The sequence below is a fragment of the Caenorhabditis remanei genome, chromosome II (genome assembly GCF_010183535.1).
Source record: "Caenorhabditis remanei strain PX506 chromosome II, whole genome shotgun sequence".
Classification (NCBI taxonomy): Eukaryota; Metazoa; Nematoda; class Chromadorea; order Rhabditida; family Rhabditidae; genus Caenorhabditis; species Caenorhabditis remanei.
Genome location: NC_071329.1, coordinates 2515141 through 2542745, shown reverse-complemented (window position 1 = coordinate 2542745; position 27605 = coordinate 2515141). Strand labels below are relative to the sequence as shown.

Here is a 27605-nt window from a genome sequence, read left to right as displayed (position 1 = left end):
GCCGGTTTGGCTTCTTTGATGAAGAATTATGGACCCAAGTAGCACGATTGATCAGTACGAGCCTTGAAGACTTGTGCTCCTGGATTGGTGTTGTTCGATCCACCAGATCCTCCAGAAGCATAATCCTCACAAGCGTATCCAGACGAAGAGGCGTTGGATAACATGTATCCGGAGCTGTATCCTCCAGCGGACATATATGCGGACTTGACAGCTATTTCGAGATGTTCTTGAGTTGTTGGTTTTCAGAATATGGAGTTGTTGGTTCTCAGGTATTTTTTGGCGAGGGTTGGGCAGTGAAACTGTTAAAAGTGCCATGTGGTCATTGAATAAGGCAAGTTGCCCACAAAAAGGGCCACATGGCCCAGTGGGAAGTACGAAAATGTGTAATCTGGTTAATTATAGTGCTAAATGGGAGCGAAAGGGGAGGAATGCCGCTCGTTGTACCAAATCTCGGCACTTTGCCCACGAAATGGGCCATGTGGCCCTCAAATTCGGCACGATTGCCGGCGTAGGGCAGGCGCCGCGGCCCTTTTCTCTCGGACATGCTGCCCATTTTGTGGGCCAACTGCGAAAAAAATACCTGAGTTCTCATAGACAGAATACTATTTGAAAACTACTGCCAATTATCAAATCTCCATACTTGTCAACCGGGCCGACACGGGCCGGCTTGTAACTCGCGTCAAAATGAATATTATGAGCTGAAAAATATACCAAAATGTAGATCTCGACGAGTTCTATACCCGTGACCTACTACGGGCCGGATGGCTATTCGTTAATATGCCGCGGGCCGGGAAAAAGTGCCAAAAAACGCGAAAATGGCCAAAAAAGCCATTCTAGCCCGGTCCGCGGCATATTAACGAATAGACATCCGGCCCGTAGTAGGTCACGGGCATAGAACTCGTCGAGATCTACATTTTGGTATATTTTTCAGCTCATAATATTCATTTTGACGCGAGTGCCCGTGTCGGCCCGTTTCGGCCTGGTTGACAAGTATGCAAATCTCACATTGCACAAATAATAAAAAATTGGGGCCACTTATGTATGTTGCTCTAGGAAAGACGAATGACGCTTATGGGAACCATCTGCTAATGTAAAGGGGCCCATTGAGAGGAGGCCTTCACTCTCCACCGTTCTTGTTTCTCCGCATTACATACTATTGATTCTCCAATGAATTCTCCGCATTTTCCATTTTACCGTCTAACGGACGAAGCTATCAATCTGGTACTTTGGAATATGGATTTAGTTGAACAGTAAGTTAACTTTATTCCCTAACTTTATTCACTAACAAATTACTTACTTTTAGAATTGTATTTGCCACCCTATCCCAGAAATCACGGAAATATGTTTCCTCATTGAAACTCTCCGCTGAAAAGACAGAACTGCGTGTGGAGAGATCTTTCGACTTTAACATCACTTGCCAAGGTCACTTTCTACGTATCGAATTCGTTAAATACATAGAGCACCAAAACTTTCGACGCCGAAAAATAGTCATACCGAACGTGATTAAATTCCATATCACCAATACGACTACAAACGATATAAAAACTTATGGATGGAGAAACTGGTCATTGGATATAAGGTATTGGGTCGGACACTGTCTTCACGTGTTGCACAGAGATAGAGTCATCGATGAGTTGGTTGTGAACTATCAAATGTATGCAGTGGAGTCTTTACAACAGGCTGTTGAAGGATTGGAAATTGACAAACTTCTAATTAGTGAGGCCACGCCCATTCGACATATGAAAAAAGTGATAAAATGTATAAAACCCATGAAGTGGCTGCTATTGGATTATAATCCGTTTACGGTCAGAAATGATGTGTGCTTGAGTGAAGTCTTGATTCAAAACCTCAATAGACTAGTAATATCCCACTCTCCACACTTTTTTCTGGACGACTTGCTACTTCTAAATGCTTCGAATGTGATCATTAACAACACTGAACTAACGGAAAACGAGTTGAATAAGTTTTTGAAACACTGGATTGCTGGCTCGAATCCTAGACTGGAATATTTGGCGATAGGTGTCAAAAACCGTGCAATTAATAAGGAAGTGCTCTGGAAAGGTATTCGATATTGGCAGGAGCCAGAATCGATTGGGTACAAGATCAGAAGAAAAGATGGTGCCGACGCCACAGTTCAAACTGGCAGTTATAAATTTATAATGATTGTGAGTTAATTCTCTAAGCGCCTTGTTAACATTGTAATTTAATGATTTTTAATGAAATTTGAAATTTGATAATCATGTATCAAAATGGAATCTTGTTTTAAAATTGCAAAGGGTATTGTTTGACCAAGGCTGTCAAAAAGGCCGTGGGCCGATTCTATATCAGTGTTGTTGGGAATTCCCATACTTGTCAACGGGCCAAAACAGGCCGACACGGGCCGGCTCGTAACTCGCGTCAAAATGAATATTATGAGCTGAAAAATATACCAAAATGTAGATCTCGACGAGTTCTATCTCCGTGACCTACTACGGGCCGGATGCCTATTCGTTAATATGCCGCGGGCCGGAAAAAAGTGTCAAAAAACGCGAAAATGGCCAAAAAAGCCATTCTAGCCCGACCCGCGGCACATTAACAAATAGCCATCCGGCCCGTAGTAGGTCACAGAGATAGAACTCGTCGAGATCTACATTTTGGTATATTTTTCAGCTCATAATATTCATTTTGACGCGAGTTACGAGCCGGCCCGTGTCGGCCCGTTTCGGCCCGGTTTGCAAGTATGGGAATTCCGACTTCCGACTTCCGGATAAGAAATTTCACTTCCGACTTCCGACTTCCGGATAAGGAATTTTATTTCCGACTTCCGTCATTCCATAATTGTGAAATTTCCGAAAAATAAATTTCGCAGAAATACATGGAAAAATGGTCTAAAAGGACAGAAAATAGGCTTTTCTTCAGCTAAAAACTAATTTTCCACTGATTTTCGCGAATTTTATGAACTTTTTCTAGGAGTTTTTGAATCTTTGCGAAAAAATCTTCCGACTTCCTACTTCCGACTTCCGGGTGTTTTTTTTACTTCCGACTTCCGACTTCCAACTTCCGGATAAGAAATTTTACTTCCGACTTCCGACTTCCGACTTCCTGATAAGAAAAATCACTTCCAACTTCCGACTTCCGACTTCCGGATAAGAAAATGTTCACTTCCCAATATCTCTGTTCTATATCCCAGTTCCCAGCCATGGAAAATTTTCGCTTCTTCAGGCGTCCTTGTAGAGGACCAAAAGATTAGTCGATGTACAAATATTCAGCCCATTTGGTTAATCCGCGGCCGTGCGACAGCCTTGTGTTAGACCAAAATAGCCCTTTATTGTTGATACCGCCTAATTGGGTCAATTAATGAAAATTATGATGTACATACTTCCTGAAACAAACAACAACAACATCGGTGTCCTCTAGATAATTATAATTTATTAAATAGAAAGAAATATTGAAATATATAGAAAAAAACAGACATCTTTTTTTTTGATTAGTGTTATGCCTTTTGCTTTGATTGATTAAGAAACGTTCTCCTCTTTGTCTTCATATTGTAAAAGGCTGAACCGCCAGCTCTGGACTTTTATCATTTCTGTCTGTTTTAGGTACATTCAATGTAGATTGCAATCTTTTATTATCCCGGTATAGCAAGGAGAAGGGCCGTCCTAGAGAGACACTCAACCGGCAGAGGGGTGTTTACGCCTCGCTGAGCAAAGAATAATAAATCCAGGTCAGACGAGAGAGAACCCGAGGAAAAGAGAGTAGAGACAGGTCAGAGACTGGCCTGTGACAATATATCGATTTTCCGAGACCGTCACCCAACAAGTCTTTGCCATGTGGTTGTTTGAACATGACACTATTGGTATCTGGGAAAAAAAAACACTTATCAGTTTGAAAAGAAAATGAGAAATTCTCACCAACTCGTTGCTGCCGAGGTTGTGATTGCTCCATACATGATGTTGGTGTTGTAACTAGATTTACATGGGTTTTGAGCAATATTACCTGCAAGTCAAAATTAGGTACGAACACAATTGCATATCAACAAATTACCTCAAGCTTCAACAAGATTCGGATCGATACGAACGCCGTCATTTTTCTCAATTAGTCTCGTAGTCATGTTGGGGCGGGTGCCATCGACTTGCTTCATGTTTATAGTAATTGGCGTCGCATTTTACAGAATGATGCTTACCTACAAGTTTGGCGGCACAATTGATGCAAAATCTAGGTACAGTACCGGACAAATAGGAATCAACTTTGACTGTTATCAGTGGAAAATGACCAACTTTGAGAGTGTGCCATAGTAATTCTGAATGTCACACCAAGAAAACTTTTAATGGATCATATAGATCAAAGATAGAACTTCATTTTTGTAGTTCCCTAGCAAGTTACATATCGACAAAGTAATTTCTCCCTCGAATCGACCAATTTTAGTGCAAACTAGTGCGATTTTTGAGCTGTCCACTTAAAATGACCATAACTCTCTAGGGACAGCCCGTACAAAAAAGTTGTCAACTACAAAAATAGAGCTCCACGTTCAATTTGTATAATCCATAAAACGTTTTCTTGGTGTGACAATCAAAATTACTATGGCACACTGTCAATGTTGCTCATTTTCGACTGAAAACAGCTAAAGTTGATACCTTTTTGTGCGGTACTGTACATGATAAGTTTGAGCTTGCTCACGTCGTGTATATATATAAAAACTCACTTTGATTATTTTTTGAATTATTTCGCATAAATAGATTAATATATTTTTTAGAATTCACAGAAAATCAGAATACATAGCGACCACAACACAAGTAGTCTAGGGCGGAGGATAGGATAGGATAATGAAGAATATAATTGTGAAGGAGATGGCTTATATAGGAAAAGCAAAAGGGAGGGGAGGACAACCCCTGGGGAGAAGGGGGGGGGGGGAATGCCATCTGCCGTTTTTGAAGAGGAGAGGGAAGCAGATGGTATCAGACTGGGTGGGGAGGGTGATGGATGAATAATGAGATGAAACGCCACAATTCCCCGTTCTCCTGACTCAAAATGATCTCTGGTGGAAGAGTTTTTTACATACTTGTCAAATGACGGGCCGGCCCGCCGGCCCGGCCCGGCCCGGCCCGTAAAAAGCCCGGCCCGGCCCGACCCGGCCCGCCGGGCCGGGCCGGGCCGGGCCTGAAAAGCTTCGGCCCGGGCCCGGGCCCGGCCCGTCAGGCCCGTCTTTTCAGGGGTATGGGATTTTTGAGAAAATTTTTCAAATTTTTTTCAATTTTCAATTTTTCATTCGGAAAAATTTCCAAATTTACTCGTTTTTTCATACTTTTTTCATGATTTTTTAGTAAATTTTTCGAAACATTGACTGAATTTTTCAGCGAGACGCCTCCGGCGATAATCAAATTAAAGGTGTACTAAGGTCAACTTTGATTTTTTCATAGAATAATGTATGAGTGTCAATGAGTGCATTTTCATACCGAAAAAGTTATTCGATTCGGTCCAAACCTCGCTGAGAACGAGCGACTTTGGGCATTTCTGTGAACGTGGAAGGAAACAAAAAAAGAGCAAAAGTAGTCATAAAATTTGAAAAAAATTCTTACGATATGAAAATCAACTCACTGACACTCATACATTATTCTATGAAAAAATCAGAGTTGACATTAGTACACTTTTAATCAAATTTGAAAAAAAATCGAAAAAAATTTGAAAAAAATTTGAAAAAAAAATTTCCCTCCAAAAAGACGGGCCTGACGGGCCGGGCCGGGCCTCGGGCCGGGCCGGGCCGGGCCTGACGTTTTGAAAAAAAAGCCCGGCCCGGCCCTCGACAAGTATGGTTTTTTAAAGGGGCTGTGTAGTCCTCTCGAACAATATTTTTGCTCAACTTAAAGACGCATATCTCACTAGGGAAGGATCCCGAGTCGAGATGGAGTTACAGGTCGAGATATATATCACTAGAACTAAAATTTTGCGCTGATTTCAAATCTGTATTCCAATTTTGCAAAACAAATTTCTGAAAAAAGTTATTTGCGTTTTCGTAGCTTCTCAGTGCAAAAATGAACATTTTCAAGACTCCCAAAATTAACTTTTTTCTCATTTTTTTCAAATTTTTTTGTGCTGTACGTATGATTACGGATGTAAAGAAGATTTTGGCATAGTTTGATTGCAGAATTTATTTTCAGAAAAATTTTTGTGGAGTTTCTTAAATTTTCAAAAATGACGCGTCTACAAATAATTTGTTTGAAAATTTTCTAAAGTTCCAACACAAACAATAAAAACTACATGATTGGAAATACATGTACAGCACAAAAAAATTCGAAAAAAATGAGAAAAATGTTATTTTTGGGAATCTTGAAAATGCTCATTTTTGCAGTGAGAAGCCACAAAAACGCAAATAACTTTTTTCAGAAAATCGTTTTACAAAATTGGAATACAGATTTGAAATCAGCGAAAAATTTCCGTTCTAGTGATATATATCTCGACTCGGGATCCTTTCCTAGTCAGCAACCATCAGGGATAATTCGAGATATTTAATTGGCAAAATAATAATCATAAAATTCTACACATTTTGTTAGTTGAAAACTTTTTCCTAGCATTAATCACACTAAAGATACCAGTGGTAGAAACTCGTCACAGAGAAATTGTCAGGGAACATCTTTGTCAAATATTTTTAATTAATTTTTTTTCTCCTGAGGTACAGTGTTCAGTCGTAAATTGAAAATATGAAAAACAATTCTGTGAAATTGGTTGTCGTCATGTCTCTTACACCATTCGATGCAGACTGATAAGATAAGAAAAGTTTTTAATTTTCAATTTTTTGCTATCGGTTTCATTTTTAATTTGGTTTTCACTTTCTTTTTGGTTTAGTTTTTTTTATTTATGGCTCCGGAATGTTTCGAAACCGAGATACTGAAAATGAGATATTCGTACAAATTGAAGATTTCATAGTTTCAAAACGTCTAGTTTTGAAATGTCTCGTTTCAAAACGTCCCGGATATTCTAAAAGCAAGAAATCAACTTTTTTCCTTTTTTTGTATGAAATTACCCAATTTCCACAAACCATTCAGAGTGTGTCACGAGGCCCAGCTAACAATGGTATGTATTATTCCAATTTTTAGGATATGTAGATCGAATCTGAATCTCCATTTTTGTAGTTTACCACTTTTTTGTACGGGTGATTATGGGGGTAACAGCAACTACAAAAATGGAGATCGAGGTTTGAGCTACGTGATTAAAGGCGTATTGTGGTCTGTTGTGATGTTTTCATATCATAATGTATGAGTTTCGGTGAGTTCATTTTCATACTTCAAGAATTTTTTAATTCGGTCCACAACCCGCGAGCGCCGGAAAGTTTGGTCATTGAAAGGGTCGCAGAAAATTGGTGGCCGTGGCCTAGAAATTCGACTTCAAAAAAGTTGATTTTTTGAATTTTGACGGTATTTTCGGTCATTTTCGTTGTATTTCTTTAATAAATTCGATAGAATACGTCAAATATAGATAGAAAAACACTAAAAACTATCGAAAATAACGCCAGAAATAGCAGAATACTGAAATACTGAAATTATAGTTGCTCAATCCTAAAAGTTGCTGTGCCGCCCGTCTCCAGGTCATTTTACTACAGCCTACCGTAACTCCTTAGGGACCGATCATACCAAAAAGTGGTCCCCTTTTAAAACAAGAAATTTCCAGAATGTCCACCTCCTCCTTCCCCGACCAACACCACGTTGTTATTTCCATTGACGCCCTCAGATGCAAAGTATGCTCCAGAATGTTCCCTGGAACTCCCCAGAAAATGAATTGCGGACACTCCCTATGCCTCCGTTGCTATGACCGCTTCGCAATAGAACACGAATCATTCCACTGTCCGATATGCGGAAAACCCGTCTGGAATACCTGCACAGCGCCGAATTTCGAGTTGAAAGGGATATTGGATAGTATGGATAAGATTGCTGGGGATCAGAGAGGGTTGCTAGAGAATAATCTGGATGTGGCGGTGAGTTTTGAAAATTTTAGATAGCGTATAAAGTAGTTTTGTGGTTTTTTTAGACAGAGAGGATGATAGAGGACAATAAATTGATGGCGAAGCAAGTGGAGAAGCTAGAGAGGGAGAATGGACAGTTTAGAAGGGATAATGTGAGTCTTTGAAACTAAAAGTTTTGAAATTTCTTGGTTTTGACTAGTTCAAGAAGGGATTTCAAAATGTCCCAGTTTCCTAACGTCTTGTCACCAATTTCAGGAACAACTCCGACGAAAATACTCTATTCTGAAAGAGTACAGCTCCTTCCTTGGATTGCTATTTGGGTATGCTGCTATTGCTGCCGTATGGTTAGCTGTCGATCGTTTTATTTTGTAGTAGCCTCTCTGAACATGTTTTATGAATAAATGTACATATATAAAATTGTATTGAATGAGGATAAATAGGGAACAGTCCACACATACCTGTGCAGATTCGTGGCGAAGCGTAACTTTTTTTTAAATCCAATATTCTTTGCTCGTGTGGATTTACGAGAGATCAAATATTCATTTATAATCAATCAATCAATCACTCAATTAAATATGTTTCTGAATCTCATCATAAATCGCCAACACCAACGCTCCTCCAGTGCCACGGAACACATTCGACAGCGCTCCCTTATACAACGCCATCGTTCCCTCGTCCCTCGTGATCTTTTTCAGACAATCCATGGTATTCTTGTACAAAATATCCTTGCGATTCGATTGCATCATCATTCGTCGACGTACAGTATCCCAGGGGTACGATAGGATGCCTGAGGATACGGTAACCACTTGAGCGATGGCCCAGGAGGCGAAGAAATTGAGTTGCTTCCCATCCGGACTGAATAAGGTTTTGGTGGTGTCGAAGAGACCGAAATAGGCGGCACGGTAGATTATTATACCTGAAAATAGCGAAAAATTGAAGAGACCCAGAGAAGCTAGAGTGTCTGCGCTGTCTGCGCTCTCTCATTCTCTCTCATTCTCTTTCTCAACTTTGAACCTGATTATCTCAAAAACTAATGAAGGTACCAAAAAGTTGTCAACTAACAAAATGCGCGAAATTTTATGCTCTACATTTTTGTAGTTGACAGCTTTTTGATAGCACACATGGTTTTTGAGATATGAACGTTTAAAACACTTACCTTGAACAGAAACCACGAATCCTCTATACAGACCAATTGCTCCGTCGGATTTGGCAGTTTTGACAAGACAATCGGTTATTCCCTGAAAAAGGAGAGTTGATGTAGATTTACAAGAGCTTAGTGTGGATTTACGAAACCTTGTGTAAAGTTACTGATCTAACGGTAGGCAGTGTGGATTTACGGAAGCTAGACATGACCTCAACTACGTTCTCAAGGTTTTATGTACATAGATGTACCGGGTCTGATGTAGATTTACGGGACGTAGAGTAGCTTTACGCAGGTGGGGCGTACTTACGCAAGCTAGACGGTTTTTACGGGAGGTTGTGTGGATTTACGGAACTATTTGTATGTTTTCGGGAGCTAGACGGAAGCTAGACTATTTCCTTGTGTGGGTTTACAATTCCTTGTGTGGATTTACGGAGGTTACTGTAGAAAATACTCACCTTAAACTCTCTTGCATCCCCCTTTCCCACATCTGCCGCCAGTCTCGTCCTAGCGAAATCAAATGGGTACACAAAACACAACGAAGTGGCTCCAGCGGCACCACCAGACGCCAGATTCCCAGCGAAGAACTTCCAGAATTCCTTCTCTCGGTCTACTCCTTTTTGGAATATATTTTTGTAGGTATCCTTGAACGCAAAGTTCAACGCCTGCGTCGGAAAGTACCGTATGACGTTGGCAAGGTTGCCACGCCAAAGAGCCGAGTAGCCCTGCTCCTTGGGCACCCGAGTCAACACATCCATTATTCCTTTGTACCGTTTGTCGACTGCTATCGTTTTGGACGTTTCCTGCACTTGCATTAGCAGTTTGACACGTTCAATGGGTGCTACGGCTGTTTTGGAAATAGCTGCGGCAGTACCACCGGAGGCGAGATCGATGAGGAATTTACGCAGGTTGAACGCCTCTTTTTTTTCAGACATGGTGTGTGTTTTTTTTTCTGGAATAATGAAAAATATTAGTTTCAGCGGATGATATTTGGAGAAGAATCGGGAGAAGACAGTCAGTACTTGCGAACCGGGCCGAAACGGGCCGGCCCGTAACTCGCGTCAAACTCAATATTATGAGCTGAAAAACATACCAAAATGTAGATCTCGACGAGTTCTATGTCACTGATATAATACCGGGCCGGATGTCTATTCGTTAATGTGCCGCGGGCCGGGAAAAGTGCCAAAAAACGCGAAAATGGCCAAAAAAGCCATTCTAGACCGGCCCGCGGCACATTAACGAATAGCCCTCCGGCTCGTATTATATCAGTGACATAGAACTCGTCGAGATCTACATTTTGGTATATTTTTCAGCGCATAAAACTCAGTTTGAAGCGAGTTACGGGCGGCCCGTGTCGGCCCGTTTGGGCCCGGTTCGCAAGTATGGTAATGACCATAATTCTAACAACTTCGATCGTTTTTAATTGAAAATGTCTAACTTTGAGGGAGGGGTTACGGTATTAGTGATTGTCCCACCATGTTAAATTTTTATGGAGCATACAGAACAAAGATAGAGCATCATTTTTGTAGTTGACAACTTTTCTGTACAGACACTCCTTGGAAAGTTATAGTCATTTTAGGCAGAGCACTCAAAAATCGCACTATTTGGATTGAAACATGCGTGTCAGGTGGGTCCTAGTGGTCTAGGATAGTGTACCATGGCTTATGCTTGGATAGAGAAAGTGTTGAACTACATTTTTGTAGTTGACCACTTTTTTCTACGGGCGGTCCCTGGGGGTTACAGCGCTTCGAACCACATGACATCTAGGGGCGCCTGTGGGGGTACCCAACTTCAGAACTCTTTGACTCTCTAGGGACCGTTTGTACAAAAGAAGTTGTCAACTACAAAAATGGAGCTTTACTTTTGTTCTGTACGATCCATAAAAATTTAACATAGTTCGACAATCACTAATACCATGACAAAAATTTTTGACTTAACACTTAAAAGCCTTATAACTCGGCTCAATTTTATGCTACCTGAGAATTGCTTACAGATTCTGAATTCTCACGTCTTCAACTTATAGCAAATGTATTATTTTCTATGTATTTAAAAAGCTGAAGACAAAGGTATTCAGAATCTGTTTTTGGAATCCGTCTAGGGCAAAAACTAGCCGAGTTACACCGGTTTTTCTCGGAAAATGTCACATGAAACCCTTGTTACTCGGTTCCCTGTAATCATATCCGAAATCTGAATACATATTCAGAATCCCCACAATTTCAGCTTTACAGTCATGTAAATTTTAGTCTGAAAATTATGAAAAATCCCTGAAAAATCAAAATTTCGAGGATTCTGAATATGTATTTGGACTTAGAACGGCCTAGAAATAAAAGGAGATTTACATACCGGCGTCATTATTTCAAAAACATCTACAAAACATAAAAATGACAGGTTTTATGCTGGGAAAACTCACTTTTTCCTTGAAAATACACAAAAAAAACTGTTAAAAAAATGGAAAACTGTCTTTGACTGAACAACCTTATCCAAAAAAATGGGGGAATACCCTTCTTTCCATATGATGTGTATACATAAACATGTTGTTTTCCATTCCATTTCCCTCATTTTTCCATTCAGAAGAGAAATCGGAGAATTAGACGACCAAACATCTGGTCAACAAACGAAAAAGTATATGGGGAAGTAAGGAGACGCAGCGTGTTCGAATTTTTTGGTGTTGTTTTTCTGTTTCGACAGTTTTTGATTCGTTATTTGTATAGAAATCTTTAAAAATGACTGGATTGGGTTATTTGGAGTGATGATATCATAGTATGACTTTCAGAAGTTATCAAAAAAGGAGGCTGGGGCGCCTGAGACGCGTTAGAGATTCTAGCAAACGGAGCAGAAGAGGATGCCATTCTGCCTTTAATTATACTTTTTCTTTTTTAAGGTTTCAACAATAAGAGACACAGAGAAGCTAGAGTGTCTGCGCTGTCTGCGCTCTATAGCTCTCTCTCTCTTTCAACTTTGAACGTATATATCTCAAAAACCTTGTATGCTATCAAAAAGTTGTCAACTACAAAAATGTAGACCATAAAATTTTACACATTTTGTTAATTGACAACTTTTTGATAGCACTTATCGTTTTTGAGATATGCACGTTCAAAGTTTTTGAGAGAGGTGGAGAGCGCAGACACCTAGACACTCTCGCTTCTCTGTGTCTCTCACTCTTTAAGGACCGCCCGTACAAAAAAGTTGTCAACTACAAAAATGAAGCTCAATATTTGCTCTTCACAACAAATATAAATTTGAGTTAATTGGTCAATTAGGAAAATCGAGACACCCTTCCGAATTTGGTTATAAATAATTATTTTTCAGAATTGTTTTTTAAATTTAGACCAGTACTGTATCAGGTATGTCAGACTAACTGCGGGTACAAGGAAATCCGGACATTAGGACACACAAGCAGACATCTGGACGACCGGACACACAGACAGAATTCTCAATGTTCGCTAATTTCCGCTGAAAATGAAAATAAACCGCCGAAGAAAAAAACGATTTTAAAAATACAAGTTTATTATATTCATGTCATAGCAAAAGTCAAAAAAAAGTAATAAAAAAATTATTTTCCCTCCTTGCATCCCTTGTAATCCACTTTTTCTCCATACTTGGAATAGAAGGTGACAGTGCATTGGGTCTTCTTTCCGGTTCTCTGGAAATTTGATAGGTTTGGGTTACTGTAGGTTAAAGAGAGGGGTGATGTAGTAGGGAGAAATAGTTTGAGCAAGATTACTGTAGCAAGACGGTTTACCAGGTTACTGTAGGTGATAGTGGGGGTACTGTAGTAGGTACATTAACCTAAGCTAGATTACTTTACCAAGACGGTTTACCAGACTACTGTAGCTAACATCGGGTTACTGTACCTATCCTAAGATTACTGTACTCATCTATTGGTTACTGTACTTATCTTAGAGATGTAGTTTCAGAAATTGGGTTACTGTACCTATCTTAAGGTTTTTGTGTGACTAATATCGGTTTCTGATTACTGTACCCAAAGTCTTACTGTGCCTAGCATAGGGTTACTGTACCTATTTTCGGACTACGATGTCTTAGACTGGGTTACTGTACCTAGCTTCAGGTTACAGTACTTATTCCTAACTACTGTACTTAGCTTCAGGTTACTGTACTTATTTCTTGGTTACTATAGCGAACATTTGATTACTGTCGCCAACATAGGGTTACTGGACCTATCATGAGGTTCCCGTGGTTAACATCGGGTTACTGTACCTGTCTTACAGTACTTATCTCACGGTTACTGTAGTTACTGCCTCTGGTTACTGTACCCAAAGTCTTACTGTGCCTAGCACGGGGTTAATGTACCTACTTTCGGAATACGACGGCTTAGACTGGGTTACTGTAACTATCTTTAGGTTACTGTACATATTCTCACCTCATCAAACGCATTACAAGTACTGTATGGTGGAATATACAGATGAAGGGAGACTGCTCCATTCGAGTGACTCAAATTCTCCATCCGGTGAAGGCCGAGCTCATCTGAAATCAATTTTTTCCTTAAATTTCAAATTTTTCAAAATTTTCCGACCTACCATTCATATAAGACACCCCATTCAAGCCATACGTCTTATTCTCGATAGTTTCCAGTGGGGTGTGCTTCTTTTTCGGCCAATCGTACTTGGTTTCAGTCAACTCGCCGTCCAGGATTTTCACGAAGCAATGAGCGTCGGTGTGGTCGTGGACACTGGAAGAAATACGGCGTAAATCGACATAAACTGGCGTAAATCGACAGAAGACTTTGTAAATGAACGCAACCAAGCGTAAATCCACACTAGGCTCCGTAAATCGACACTAACTTCCGTAAATCCACCCCACCCTCCGTAAAACATACCTGCTAGCCATACCAGGTCCCCAACACAAAATCATCAGATTGTACTTTCCATTTCCGATGTCAACCAAGTTACGGGTGTACCTGAAAACACATTGTTCCTCGCTACAGTATCCCCCAGTGGCCGAGTTGCAAAAGTTAGGCCACGACTCACTTATTCATATCAAAAATGGCGAATCGTCTCCACTCGTTGATATTACTCTTGTAAGAACCCATCAACTTCTTCACCTCATCCACGTCGACCATTTTTTGGCCAAAGATTTCACGGATTTGCACGACTAGTTGCACGAATGATACCATTTTTGGAATCTGAAAAAAAGGAATGCTGAAATTTTGAAAAGAGTTAAATATTGGCAGAAAGGGGCACAAGGAGGAAGGGTTACTGTAGGTACCGAAAGAGAGACTAAAAACGGTGTATCTTGGTTCATTTTAAAGCTAGAATTGATTTGAATATAGATTTAGAATCCCCTAGACTTCAGCTTTCTAGTTACGTAAGTTTTGTTTCAAAAATTGGAATTTTTTCCTATAAAAATTAGATTTTAGCGCCTCAGGGTCCCTGAAGATGCTTTCTAAGTAGGCTACTGTAGATACTACAAATATCGACTCAGAACTTTGACGTTTTAAAACCATGTCGTTTTAAAACTGAGACACTTTGAAACCATGTCGTTTTAAAACTGAGACACTTTGAAACCATGTTGTTTTAGAACTGAGACGATTTGAAACTTTGTCATTTAGATAATGGTAGTGAGAAAGAATGAAAAATTAGACCTTTTCAAAACCAGGACATCTGGAAACTGGGATATATTGAGCATAATTGTTTAAAACTGAAAATTTCTAAAACAGGGACATTTCGAAACTACGACGCTTTGAAACCGGGACATTTCAGAACCAGGGCTTAGAAACAGATCAAAAGCGGACGTCTTAAAACTGACTGAACTGAGAAATGTGGAAACTGAGAAATTCAAAATCACCACGTTTCAAAACCAAGACACTTTGAAACCGGGACATTTCAAAACCAAAAAAAAACTTTAAAAATAGTTGAAGCCCTAAATTTGACACGATCGTTTAGTACACGAGACTGTTCTAAAGTTTCCGGTTGTGAAATGTCTCTGTTTTAGAATGTCTTAGTTCCAAAACGTCCCAATTTTTTTCAGGTTTACTACTGTACCACCTACCGCCCTGAGTTACTGTACCACTACTCATTATAATTTAGTTGTGATCTACTTATGTATCTTTCTATAAATAATTAACAAGATATTTTGAAAGTGTCAGAAACGAAAAAATACCCGATTTCTCGTAGACAGAATGCTTTAGATAAGATCAAAAAGTGAAAATATTCATATGTATATAAATGTTTTCGGAAGAAAAAATCCTATGTAGATTCTGAATTTATGTCCAAGAACAGAAAATTAATCCAAATCTAAAAATGAAAAAAAGAAAAAGAAATTTGTGATAAGAATGGTCAAAAAGAAGAAGACGCCGTCTTCAGTTTTGATAAAAAAGAAATGTGATTGGTAGTGACGTCATCTGATTCAAAACTGATGTAGCCGTCGTTGTCTTCGTCGTCCCCTCTTCTTATCATCTTCTGATAATTGATAATTGCAATTATCACGTACGCAGGAGGGGGACGGATTTCATTTCAACGACAGATGTTTTCGTGTCATGGACAGGTTGGGGGGAGGCGGCGTGGTGGTGAAGAGGGGGTCGGATGAGTCAAAATAAGTAATTCAGAGTGATGATTGGGAGATGCGCTCTAATTGGAAGAGTGACGAGGGGGGAGGAGAGACGCAGAGAACAAGAGAGGAGTGCGGTGGGGCGAGATTGATGGAGGGTTGCAAGGATAGTACATAGATGCAGTACCGGTATCAACTTTGGCTGTTTTCAGTGGAAAATGACCAACTTTGACAGTGTGCCATGGTAATTCTGAGTGTCACACCAAGAAAACTTTTAATGGATCATACAGATCAAGGGTAGAACTCTATTTTTGTAGTTGACAACTTTTTTGTACGGACACTTCCTAGAGAGTTACGTATCGATAAAGTAATTTCTCCCTTAAATCGACCAATTTCAGTGCAATTTTTGAGCTGTCCCCTTAAAATGACCATAACTCTCTAGGGATCATTTGTAAAAAAAAGTTGTCACCTACAAAAATGAAGCTCTACGTTCAATCTATATGATTCATTAAAACTTTTTATGGTGTGACAATCAGAATTACTATGGCACACTCTCAAAGTTGGTCATTTTCTACTGAAAACAGCCAAAGTTGATACCTTTTTTTCCGGTACTGTAAGTAGCATGGAATTCCGACTTCCGGATAAGAAATTTTCACTTCCCTGTAATTCTGGTTGGTAGGACGGTTGGATACGGTAGGAATACGGTAGTGAAACCCATTTTCTCCAAAGGTGAAAATTTCTTATCCGGAAGTCGGAAATCGGAAGTCGGAAGTGAAAAACTGAAGTTTTTCATGGTGTATAGCGGTATAAACTAACACCAACTCTATATAATTCAATGCACATGTTTTATTTACTCTTTAAAAAATAAACAAATAAATACTTGTCTATGATAAGAGAACCTTTTATAGACCCTCTTATCAGTACCGCTTCGGGGAGGTAGTTCTAGAAAAGCGAAAACAAAATGGTATCCTGACACGGAAGTCGGAATTCCTGGAAACTCTGATATGGTCCTATTTTAGAAACCATAAATTAGTTTTTTGGTCATGTTGCGTGTCTTGACGATGTTTTTTCTGCTGCGGGGCGGTCGCGTCGCGTGGCCTTTCACATTCATGGGAAATGAGTTCTTTGACCTTGCGTCACGTGTCGCGTAGCGGTTTTTTGATTACAGTAAGTGAAAGTGAAGTTTCTAAAGTTTTGAGACCGGTTCTAAGGCTAAATAAGTTTTTTGGTCATGCGGCGCGTGTCGCGTAGCGCTTGAAACTTGCAGATTCAAAAAGTGCGGTATTTTATGTCATCATGTGGGGGTTGCTCGGTTTTTGTGTCCATTTCATTAGAAATAGACAGAAAGTTGTGAATTCAGGGGCGGTTTTCAAGAAAATGGGTTTTTCATTAAAACTTTCAGGTTCTCCGTAAAATTTCCAAAGTTTTGAGCCCCACATTTCAGAGAAAAACAGTTTTTCTACAGTCCAAACAGCAAATCGATTTTCTGTCAAAACAATTTGCGACAGTGCGTCGCGTGTTGCGTCGCGTGTTAACACTGTCAGGCTGTGATCTTCTGATACACATACACTGAGGCCAAAGTACAATATTGCAGAATTACAATATATTAAAAAGTTCCGCAATCAAAAAATAGGTATCCATTTCTCTTTCTGCGAATCACAACGCATCCTTTCATCATTGTTATCAATGATGAAAGAAAGATAGTTTGAAAACTGGTTTCTTGGGGCGGAACATGAAAAAACTAACAAGAAAAACAGAAGAGAGAAGAATGTGTTCAAGACGTTGAAATGAAATGAGAAAAATCAGGTGATTATAATCAATTTAGTGAAGAATTGAATTGATGGATTGATTTGAGAAGTGGTGGGGAACTTTGGTTGTTGGTATACATATGTACATCAAACATCACTAAGAAAAGACACTTTGCAACTGGGGCACCTCGGAACTGGGACGTTTCGAAACTATGAACAGTTAACTACTGTAACTTCTAGAATACCGGAAATTTTTCTAGTTTCAAATCGCTCCACCAGTGCCACGGAACACGCTATCGTTACCTCGTCCCTCATAATCTTTTTCAGACAATCCAATCTATTCTTGTACAAAATATCCTTTGATTGCATCATCATTCGCCGACGTACAGTATCCCAGGGGTACGATAGAATGCCTGAGGATACGGTAACCACTTGAGCGATGGCCCAGGAGGCCAACCCGTTCGGACTGAATAGGGTTTTGGTGGTGTCAAAGAAACAGAACGATAAATTATGATACCTGAAAATATCAAGAGAAGAGACGCAAAGAAGCTGGAGTGTCTGCGCTGTCTGCGCTCTCTCATTCTCTCTCATTCTCTTTCTCAACTTTGAACCAGATTATCTCAAAAACTAATGAAGGTACCAAAAAGTTGTCAACTAACAAAATGTGCAAAATTTTATGTTCTACATTTTTGTAGTTGACAACTTTTTGATAGCACACACGGTTTTTGAGATACACACGTTCAAAGTGTCACCTAAAAGGAGAGAGAGGGAGAGCGCGGAGAGGTCAGACACCCTCGCTTCTCTGCGCCTCTCAACTTATTTTTTGAGGTATCAATACTGTGATTAAGTTATTCGAAGTTTAAGATTTAACATTTTCAGCAAATATACACTTTTCAGAAACCGTGAACTTAAAAAAAAATTCTACAATAAATTGACCCCTTGGCCCCCCAACCCTTTTCATTAAAAAAATCATTTCTCTCCATCCAGACCTTCTAGAAAATTCATTACGAACCAATAAGTTCCATAGAGTGTAAGTCAACTAACTCATAGAGACTGGCTTTGAAATTATTTCCATTTCAGATACTATTTCCTACTCAACGAAGTTGAAAATATAATTGCATCAACGTTCTGGGAGCGCCCTTACCGTAAGTTTGGCAATACGTGAACTTTCATTTTTAAAACTAAGTTTTATTTGGAAAAAGTGAACTGACCCCTTGACCCTCTGCTCCTAAAAAAACCATTTTTCCTCCAGAATATTCATTATTCGATGACGATGTGGTTGTCACTGGTGAGCACACTTCTACTCTTCTTTGGATCCACAAGTTCTACTACACGTAAGTTTTTGGACCTTAAATTTCTTTTAAAAAGTCTATAATTTCAGACAGGAACTTCCAATTAAAAGATTTATATCACAAAACTGCTTCACTTTCCAAAACTGCCGAGAAGTTATATTTGGAATCACAATTACTGACTGGAAAAGTGACTCCAATCAATTTGACTCAGTTACTATTGGAACGGCCAATCGATGAAACCACTTTTGAGGAATACAGTAAGATGGAGATATACAGTGGATTGAAAGAGCAGAATGAGATATCGAAAATGTTAAATGAAGCAAAGAAAAGTAGAACTACTGATGAGATGAGGGCGGCTATAGAAGATGGATTGAAAACGCTGGACGGCTACAGTGATCTGAAATCAATTATCGAAGAGATTGACTCAAATTCAGTAATCAGTGATATTCAAAAGACTGAGGAGAGATCAAGGGTCGACCTCGATTTCAGTGTCATCGATAGTAGATTGTTGCTATTTGTTGAAAATATGAAACGCCTGGTTGAGAACCTGCAGTCTATAACCAACGAAAACAAAGAATTAGATGACAGTAGTAGATCTGATGCTCACTTTTATGTGAAAATTACACTTTTTGTATTTGATCGCATCGATTTTTCCAAATCTCTAAAAAAAGCAGTTAAAAAGAATAGTGCGTTTTTCGAATCGAATATCACCGCCTCGTTTGATACTATCAAAAAGGTGCTTGATGAAGTGATGGGAAAACTGGCGGAAGTTAAAAAGTTGGAAGGATTGGCTGAGAAGTTGAATTCGATGAAATCAGATATGGCTTTGCTGGAAAAATTGAGAGATAGTAAGGCAGTCAGTGGAGTGAATACATTGGAGCAAAATCTGAAAGCGACTACGGTACTGATAGAAAGAATCAAAATGTCGAAGGAGAAATACGAAAAGTATCAGAAAATTGAGTCGATTTTATCGGTTCTTCAACAGATTGTGATATTCTCCAAGTCGATGAAGATTCTGGAACTGAGGTCATTCAAGATGTCCAATGATTTGAAACCTTTTTTGAAACACTTTGAAGATTTCAAAATTCTGGACACCTCAATATTTGACGGATTACAGAAATGTCTGGAGGGGTTTGATTTCAAAATTGATCTCTCTACGGATAAATCTCGCTTTGAAGCCCTTCTTGAACCCTTGTCAAAGATTCAGTCGATGGATCAAAAGTTTAAAGAATCATGGGATAGATTGGTAAAGTACACTGACCCAGAAGAATACAAAGATCTGATAAGTATAACGCGTGATAAGACATTGACTCACAAGAAACTTGTTAAACTGTTGTCCAATTTTAACTTAAAGGATTTGAAACAGCTTGAAATGAATTTGAAGTGAGTTTTCATAAAGTGAGGTAATCTAGTAGTCAAGTCTAATTTCAGCGTAACAATCAATGCGCGAAAGGGAGAGCCAATGTCATATTACGAAAAAACAGCCAAAGAAATACAAGACTTGCTGGTTAAAGTGGAATATGATAAAATGAGGAAGGAGACCAAAGCTATTATAGATAAGCTTAACAATGTAAAACAGTTTCTGGAATGTCATTCTGATTTGAAAATTTCGATCGACGATACAGTTGAACTGATGGAAATAGCAAAAGAAACATGGAATTTTAATCCGTTGAGGTTGTTGGGATTGTTGGATATCGTGAGTCTATTCCAAGATGCATACGAAAAGATGGTAGAGATTCGGGATTGGAAACTAGAAAGTAATTCGCCGATTGAGAAGTTTCCATTGGATTCTGAAGATCTGAAAGCGATTTCTGATGGAGTGGACGCTTTGGGATCCGTGATGAAGATTAATGAGTACTGGGAAGAGATGGAAGATTGGGATGAGGAGGAGTTCGAAGGACACGATGTTGAATGGAAATCTATTCGTGATGGTGTATCTAGTCTGGTGAAGAGTTTGGGACAGTTGAAATGGGATCCAAAGCTATCCGATGTTCAACAACTAATTGCCACTATTCAGTTTCCAGTGGAAATGCAGATAGATGAGTTTAAGACATTCATCAGAGGGGATTATGAAGGGAATGGACGATTTATTATATTGAAAGTTCTGAAAGATCTAGAAAAGCTGAAAACGGACTTTCCGGATATCGCAGGTAAACTGGAAAAGATGAACCAGTCGATAGCTAAGATGAAGGAGTGGGAAGAGAAAGAGCATCCGAAGACTGTAGATCATAAAGAGCCATTTGTGGATTGTGCAGTGGTGAGAATTATTTTAGATTGATGGAAATTATAGTAGAACATTTTCAGAGTCACCTCAATAAATGCAGCGAGCCCTTGACACTCCCAGACGGGTCACTTGAACCATTGAAGAAAGTGGAGCTGTAAGAAGTTAGACAAGAAGTGACCATAAAAAAGTTTTCTCTCTATTTTTGATTATGCTGAATAAAATAATGTATGATTGGAATGTTAGTTCAGTTGGTAGGGTGTTGTTGAGCCGGGAATTCATCAGAAGACGAGAGTGATTTTGAAAATCGAATGCCGATGCTTCCCGAATCAAGACATCGAAACATCGGAGTGCCGCTTGACCGGATTTGAAAATCGAGGGTTGGTGCTGCTCGAAATAGAGCTCGTATGAATCAGAACAGTCAGATTTAGGTGTAATGATTACACTATAATGATATTTTGATCGGTTCTAATTAAGAACAGCCCCACTGTGTCAAATTAAAACAAGTTAGAACTACAAGTCTTTAAAAAGTATATTTATTTTTGAATCAACACGAACTTTATACTTAACATCATAATTCCAAGCATAATCTCATATGAGATCTCATTGTCTTCCCCATCCGGGCTGTCCAATAATGTCGGTGACCATCTGGAAGAGTGTCTTCACTCCCAACGCATTCGCCGCACACAACACTTCCATCAGCTCCTGATTCCCGATTGCCAACAGCTCCTTATCCCAAGCAGTCATCACTCCTACAGTACCATCCATCTTATGATGCTCACACCATTTAAAGATAATGGTCAATGGAGCAGCAGTGAGCTCCAAACGGATCGGGCTCTCCTTATTGTTGATTTGAACTGCATTTGTTGAGATCATTGTGCAAATAGTTCCGGATAACTTGGCAGCTTTTGCGGTCAGCTCGAACACCTGTCCGTCTTCCGATTGGATACTGTAGCAGAGCCCATCATTTTTCTGCTTCTCCTCCAGTCTCTTCTGTTGGGTCCTCTCACAAAGTGCTCTAAAGCAGATACCCATCAATGGGGGCACTAAAAGCTTGCGTGCCGCCGTGAGAACATCTGTTAGTTGGGAGTCCTCGATTGCCAAAAACTGACGGTCCCAATCTGTTGGTGGATGGTGGGTGTACCCATCCTTATACTGTTCACACCAGGTCGCAACCTTCTTCAACTCGTTGCCACCTGCCGTGACAGGGATGACCAACTGGGGGTTGGCTTGGAAGATGTTGAAGACTCGCTCGCAGTGCCTAGCAGCTCCTTTACTAATCCATATGGACTTGTTGTCGTTCGATTTGATCATGTAGTGGGTAGCCGGGTTCATGGTCTGAAAAATTTGAGAAATTAGGGGTTAGGGGTGGTAAACAGGGATGTGAGGTATCAAATAACTTGGAGATTCCGGGATTCGGAGATTTAGGAGCTTGGAAATTTCAGAACTCGGTAATTGCAAAAAATCGGAACTCGAAAACTTAGGAATTTGAAAATCTCAGAAATTGCGGAACTCGGAAACTTAGGAACTCAAAAATTTCGTAATTTGAAAATTCCGGACCTCGGAAATTAAGGAACTCAATATTTTCGGAATTTCGCACGTCTGGTGGCTGGGAATGTTTGGGATAGCTTACAGCAACATAGGGTCGTCGGAAATGCCTTTGATTCGAATTTCATTGTCGCGGGATTTCAGGGAGGCGTTGCGGTCGCGTCGCGTACTAATTGTATTCAATAGAACATTTTGTAAAAACTTGAAATCGCTTTGACAAAAACCTATTAGCACGACACGCGTCTTACAACCTTGCTCTACCGAAAACCTTTTGAGAAATTTCTCATTTCTTCTGAATCTCTCAATTTCTCACGCAATTTTTCTGGTTTCGGTAGAGCGCGGTTGTAAGCCGCGTGTCGTGATAATACTGTAGCCCTAAGATTCGCGTTTATCAGTAAAGTGCGTCAGATCAAAAATGCATTTCCGACAACCTTGCGCAGCAATTGGAAGACAGGACAAAAAAATGCTGCTGGAATCAATAAGAGGATGCAAGAGTAAGAATCGATAGAGGTATGTCAGATGGCCTAACTTCCCACAGGACAAAACAGGACAAGAAAAATGAAAAAGAGAGAAGGACTACTCACCATTCAGAATGCCCGTAGACCAGATGAATGAGAAACCGTACCTCGACGCTGCTCCAGAAATGCGCCTTCATCTTCCCAGGGGCGTACGCAGGAACGGACGCGCGGGAAACCAAAGGCATCTGTCCGCGGATGACATCTGTCATCTGTCCAGGTAGGCATAGGATGTCTCATTCATTCATTCATTCCTTACCGTCCGGTGAGCAGTCCCCTCTCTCCTTCCTCTCTCTTTTCCTGTTTTCCTGTCTTCCCATTGCTTTCCTGGCGCTGTGGGAAGTTATTGACTCTTTGTCTTGCCTAGTCATCCCGTCCCCTTACTAATGCCATTTCCCATTCCAGACAATGAACTCGACCACCACTAGAATCTCCACCAACTACATGCTCCAATCAACCGACGGAAAATCCACGTGGATCAGTGAAGACGCCGTGAAGCACTGTCAAAACGTCAGGCGCGCCATCGAAACCACACGCCAGACCGCCATCCAAGTCAACGCCGCTGACGCCGAGCTGAAACAGATTGTTCGTTTTTGTGAGCACTATAAAGATGGGTACACCCTCTACCAGCCACTCACCCAATGGGACCAACAGTTCTTCTGCATGGAGGACTCAGAGATGATGGATCTGTTGATGGCGGCGACGGAGCTTTTTGTGGCGCCAATTATGAATATTTGCTTCCAAACACTCAAGAACAAGACTCGTCAGATGACACTCGAGGAGAAACTCAAAGCCTGCGGATTGTGCTACAGTATCCTATCTAAAGATGGTCAGATGTTCGAACTCACTGAGAACGCTGCTAAGCTATCGGGCTTTATATCTTCGTACAAATCTACAAATGGAATTTATCTCAACAACAAGGCCAACCCGATTCTCTTGGATGTCATGGCCGCTCCACTGAGCATTATCTTGAAATGGTGTGAGCAACACAAGATGGAGAAATCTGTAGTGATGACTGCTTGGGATAAGGAGTTGTTGACAATGGGGATGCCGGAATTGACACAAGTGTTGTGTGCTGCCAATGCGTTGGATATTAAGGGAGGACTCGTTAATATGGTAATAGAGATGATGGGACAAGCAGTTTGTGGATGAGAAATTGGATGACCTCTACCGCCTAATACAATTTTTTCTGTTAAATTGCGTAAGACATTTCTTGTAAACTCTCCGTCTCCTGTAAACTGAAAATTTCATGTTTTTTAAAATTCTAATAAATATACTTTTCAAATACTTGTAGTTTTAACTTCTAACACAGAGAGGCTGCCCTGAATTATAACTGGGCCAGATTGAGAACCGTCCAAATTGGATCCGATCAAATTATATAAGAAATTAGACCTAGATTCGACGGTTCTAATTCGTCCTAGCAGCACCAACACAGTCCTGGATTTTCATGATCACGCCTACAATTTTATAACGCATTCCGTGTTAAATGACACCCCAACCAACCAACCTAACATTCTAATAATACATTTTATTCAGCATAATCAAAAATAGAGAGAAAACATTTTTATGGTCACTTCAAGTCTATCTTCTCACAACTCCACTTTCTTCAATGGTTCAAGTGACCCGTCTGGGAGTGTCAAAGGCTCATTGCATTTGTTGTGATGACTCTGAAAATGTTCTACTATAATTTCCATCAATCTAAAATAATACTCACCACTGCACAATCCACAAATGGTTCTTTCTGATCTACAGTTTTTGGATGTTCCTTCTCTTCCCACTCCTTCATCTTAGCTATCGACTGGTTCATCTTTTCCAGTTTACCCGCGATATCTGGGAAGTCCGTTTTCAGCTTTTCCAGATCCTTCAGAACTTTCAGTATTTCGAATCGTCCACTCCCTTCGTAATCCCCTCTGATGAATGTCTTAAACTCATCTATCTGCATATCCACTGGAAACTGAATAGTGGCAATTAGTTCTTGAACATCGGATAGCTCTGAATTCGATTTCAACTGTCCCAGACTCTTCACCAGACCAGATACACCATCACGAATAGATTTCCATTCAACATCGTGTCCTTCGAACTCCTCCTCATCCCAGTCTTCCATCTCTTCCCAGTACTCATGAATCCTCATAACGGATTCAAATGCCTCTTTTCCATCATACATCGCCTTCACATCTTCAGAATCCAATAGAAAGTTTTCAATCGACGGATTACTTTCTAGTTTCCAATCCCGAATCTCTACCATCTTCTCGTATGCATCTTTGAAAAGACTCACAATATCCACCAGTCCCAACATCCTCAACGGATTGAAATTCCATGTTTCTTTCGGTATATCCATTAGTGCAACTGTATCATCGATCGAAATGTTTAAATCAGAATGACAATCCAGGAACTGTTTAACATTGTTGAGCTTATCAGTAATAACTTTGGTCTCCTTCCTCATTTTATCATATTCCACTTTAACCAGCAAGTCTTGTATTTCTCTGGCTGTTTTTTCGTAATATGTCATTGGCTCTCCTGCTCGCCCATTGATTGTTACGCTGGAATTATATAATAGTACTAGGTCATTTCGATTTATGAAAACTCACTTCAAATCCATTTCAAGCTGTTGTAACTCCGTCACGTTAACCTTGGACAACTGTTCAACAAGCTTCTCGCGATTATATTCTCTATTACGCAATAAATTTGTTAATCCATCGTATTCTTTTTCATCAGTGTACTTTACCAATTTATCCCACGATTCTTTAAACTTTTCATCCATTGCTTCAATCTTTGAGAACTGTTTGATTGTTGCTTCAAGGCTGGATTTTTCCGTAGAGAAATCCACTTTGAAATCAAACGCCTCCAGACATTTATGTAATCCATCGAATGGGGTGGTCAAGTTTCTGTCCGGAATTTTGAAATCTTCAAAGTGTTTCAAAAAAGGTTTTAAATCATCGGACATCTTGAATGACCTCAGTTCCAGAATCTTCATTGACTTGGAGAATATCACAATCTGATGAAGAACCGATGAAATCGAATCAATTTTCTGATACTTTTCGTATTTCTCTTTCGACATTTTGATTCTTTCTACCAGTACCGTAGTCGCTTTCAGATTTTGCTCCAGTGTTCTCACTCCACTGACTGCCCATCTCAACTTTTCCAGTAAAGCCATATCGGATTTCATCGAATTCAACTTCTCAATCAATCCTTCTAAGTTTTTAACTTCCGTCAGTTTTCCCATCACTTCATCAAGCGCATTTTTGATAGTATTGAACGAGGATGTGGTATTTGATTCAAAAAACACACTGTTCATTTTAATTGCCATCCTTAGAAGATCGGATAAGTTTGTAATGTGTCCCATCGCCCTATGAAGATCTATCAGTCGAAGTTCAACTTGGGTTTTATTCCTGCCATCTAACTCTTTGTTTTCTTTGGCTATAGACTGCAGGTTCTCAATTATTTCTTTGATTTCTCCTATTATTTCTAACAAATACTTTTTTTCGTCACGCATCCAGAAACCGTAAGCGAGGTTGACTTTTGATCTCTCCTCAGTCTTCTGAATATCACTGATTACTGCATTTGAGTCAATCTCCTCGATAAATGATTTCAGATTACTGTAGCCATCCAACGCTTTCAATCCATCCCCAATAGCCGCCCTCATCTCATCAGTTGTTGTACTTTTCTTTGCTTCATTTAACATCTTCGATATCTCATTATGTTCTTTCAATCCACTGTATATCTCCATCTTACTGTATTCCTCAAAAGTGGTTTCATCGATTGGCCGTTCGAAAAGTGACTGAGTCAAATTGATTGGAGTCACTTTTCCAGTCAGTAATTGTGATTCCAAATATAACTTCTCAGCAGTTTCAGGGATAGACACTGTTTTGTGATATACATCTTTTAATTGGAAGTTTCCGTCTGAAATTATAAACTTTTTTTTAGAAATTTCAGGTCCAAAAACTCACGTGTAGTAGAACTTGTGGATCCACAAAAGAGTAGAAATGTGCTCACCAGTGACAACCACATCGTCATCGAATAATGAATATTCTGGAGGAAAAATGATTTTTAAGGGGCAGAGGGTCAAGGGGTCAGTTCACTTTTTCCCATAAAACTTAGTTTTAAAAATGAAAGTTCACGTGTTGCCAAACTTACGGTAAGGGCGCTCCCAGAACGTTGATGCAATTATATTTCCAGCTTTGTTGAGTAGGAATTACTATCTGAAATGAAAATAATTTCAATCCGAATGAGTTGGTTGACTTACATTCGATGGAACTTATTGATTGAAAACAACCACAGGATATTCAGTGAATAAATTTCTCGGGAGAGAAAGGAATACCTTTTTTGTTAGAAAGGGGTTAGGGGGTCAATGGTTATTGGGGAATGAGAAAAATTAAGGTTTTATTAGTATTTACGTAGAAATGAATCCTTTCTGGAAAATTGCGAAAAGTCTGACATTCTCAAGGCTAGCAAGTAAGCCTTCTGTTTTTGTAGCTGACAACTTCATACTTCTGACGATGAGAGACGCAGAGAAGCTAGAGTGTCTGCGCTGTCTGCGCTCTCTCATTCTCTCTCTCTCTCAACTTTAAGCCTGATTATCTTAAAAACTAATGAAGGTACCAAAAAGTTGTCAATTAACAAAATGTGCAACATTTTATGCTCTACATTTTTGTAGTTGACAACTTTTTGATATCACACATGGTTTTTGAGATACACACGTT

General features: G+C 39.7%; 9 protein-coding genes across 9 annotated transcripts; 4 read left to right on the top strand and 5 right to left on the bottom strand.

Annotated features, from left to right (window-relative positions):
• Window positions 1-26: 26 nt before the first annotated feature.
• GCK72_004089 (uncharacterized protein) lies at window positions 27-4065 on the bottom strand (the record flags this gene model as incomplete). Its single annotated transcript, XM_053724456.1, has 3 exons — window positions 27-226; window positions 3891-3975; window positions 4024-4065. The coding sequence occupies 3 exons, from the start codon at window positions 4063-4065 to the stop codon at window positions 27-29; spliced, it is 327 nt and encodes a 108-aa protein (XP_053588650.1).
• On the top strand, window positions 1168-2174 carry GCK72_004090 (uncharacterized protein; the record flags this gene model as incomplete). The annotated part of the gene is made up of 2 exons (XM_003098370.2): window positions 1168-1250; window positions 1304-2174. The coding sequence occupies 2 exons, from the start codon at window positions 1168-1170 to the stop codon at window positions 2172-2174; spliced, it is 954 nt and encodes a 317-aa protein (XP_003098418.2).
• A 3577-nt stretch (window positions 4066-7642) lies between the features above and the next one.
• GCK72_004088 (uncharacterized protein) lies at window positions 7643-8305 on the top strand (the record flags this gene model as incomplete). Its single annotated transcript, XM_003098315.2, has 3 exons — window positions 7643-7945; window positions 7999-8085; window positions 8189-8305. The coding sequence occupies 3 exons, from the start codon at window positions 7643-7645 to the stop codon at window positions 8303-8305; spliced, it is 507 nt and encodes a 168-aa protein (XP_003098363.2).
• A 197-nt stretch (window positions 8306-8502) lies between these two features.
• Window positions 8503-10009, bottom strand: GCK72_004087 (uncharacterized protein; the record flags this gene model as incomplete). Its single annotated transcript, XM_003098326.2, has 3 exons — window positions 8503-8849; window positions 9090-9171; window positions 9533-10009. 3 exons carry the CDS (start codon window positions 10007-10009, stop codon window positions 8503-8505), a joined length of 906 nt encoding a protein of 301 aa, XP_003098374.2.
• A 2618-nt stretch (window positions 10010-12627) lies between these two features.
• GCK72_004086 (uncharacterized protein) lies at window positions 12628-14208 on the bottom strand (the record flags this gene model as incomplete). Its single annotated transcript, XM_003098313.2, has 5 exons — window positions 12628-12717; window positions 13456-13559; window positions 13613-13764; window positions 13912-13992; window positions 14063-14208. The coding sequence occupies 5 exons, from the start codon at window positions 14206-14208 to the stop codon at window positions 12628-12630; spliced, it is 573 nt and encodes a 190-aa protein (XP_003098361.1).
• A 4394-nt stretch (window positions 14209-18602) lies between these two features.
• On the top strand, window positions 18603-21003 carry GCK72_004085 (uncharacterized protein; the record flags this gene model as incomplete). The annotated part of the gene is made up of 4 exons (XM_053724455.1): window positions 18603-18663; window positions 18711-20004; window positions 20053-20878; window positions 20926-21003. 4 exons carry the CDS (start codon window positions 18603-18605, stop codon window positions 21001-21003), a joined length of 2259 nt encoding a protein of 752 aa, XP_053588649.1.
• A 442-nt stretch (window positions 21004-21445) lies between these two features.
• On the bottom strand, window positions 21446-22177 carry GCK72_004084 (uncharacterized protein; the record flags this gene model as incomplete). The annotated part of the gene is made up of 1 exon (XM_003098347.2): window positions 21446-22177. One exon carries the CDS (start codon window positions 22175-22177, stop codon window positions 21446-21448), a length of 732 nt encoding a protein of 243 aa, XP_003098395.2.
• Window positions 22178-23313: 1136 nt separating this feature from the next.
• Window positions 23314-24057, top strand: GCK72_004083 (uncharacterized protein; the record flags this gene model as incomplete). The annotated part of the gene is made up of 1 exon (XM_003098350.2): window positions 23314-24057. One exon carries the CDS (start codon window positions 23314-23316, stop codon window positions 24055-24057), a length of 744 nt encoding a protein of 247 aa, XP_003098398.2.
• A 437-nt stretch (window positions 24058-24494) lies between these two features.
• GCK72_004082 (uncharacterized protein) lies at window positions 24495-26913 on the bottom strand (the record flags this gene model as incomplete). The annotated part of the gene is made up of 4 exons (XM_053724454.1): window positions 24495-24572; window positions 24620-25445; window positions 25494-26805; window positions 26853-26913. The coding sequence occupies 4 exons, from the start codon at window positions 26911-26913 to the stop codon at window positions 24495-24497; spliced, it is 2277 nt and encodes a 758-aa protein (XP_053588648.1).
• Between the last annotated feature and the right edge of the window lie 692 nt (window positions 26914-27605).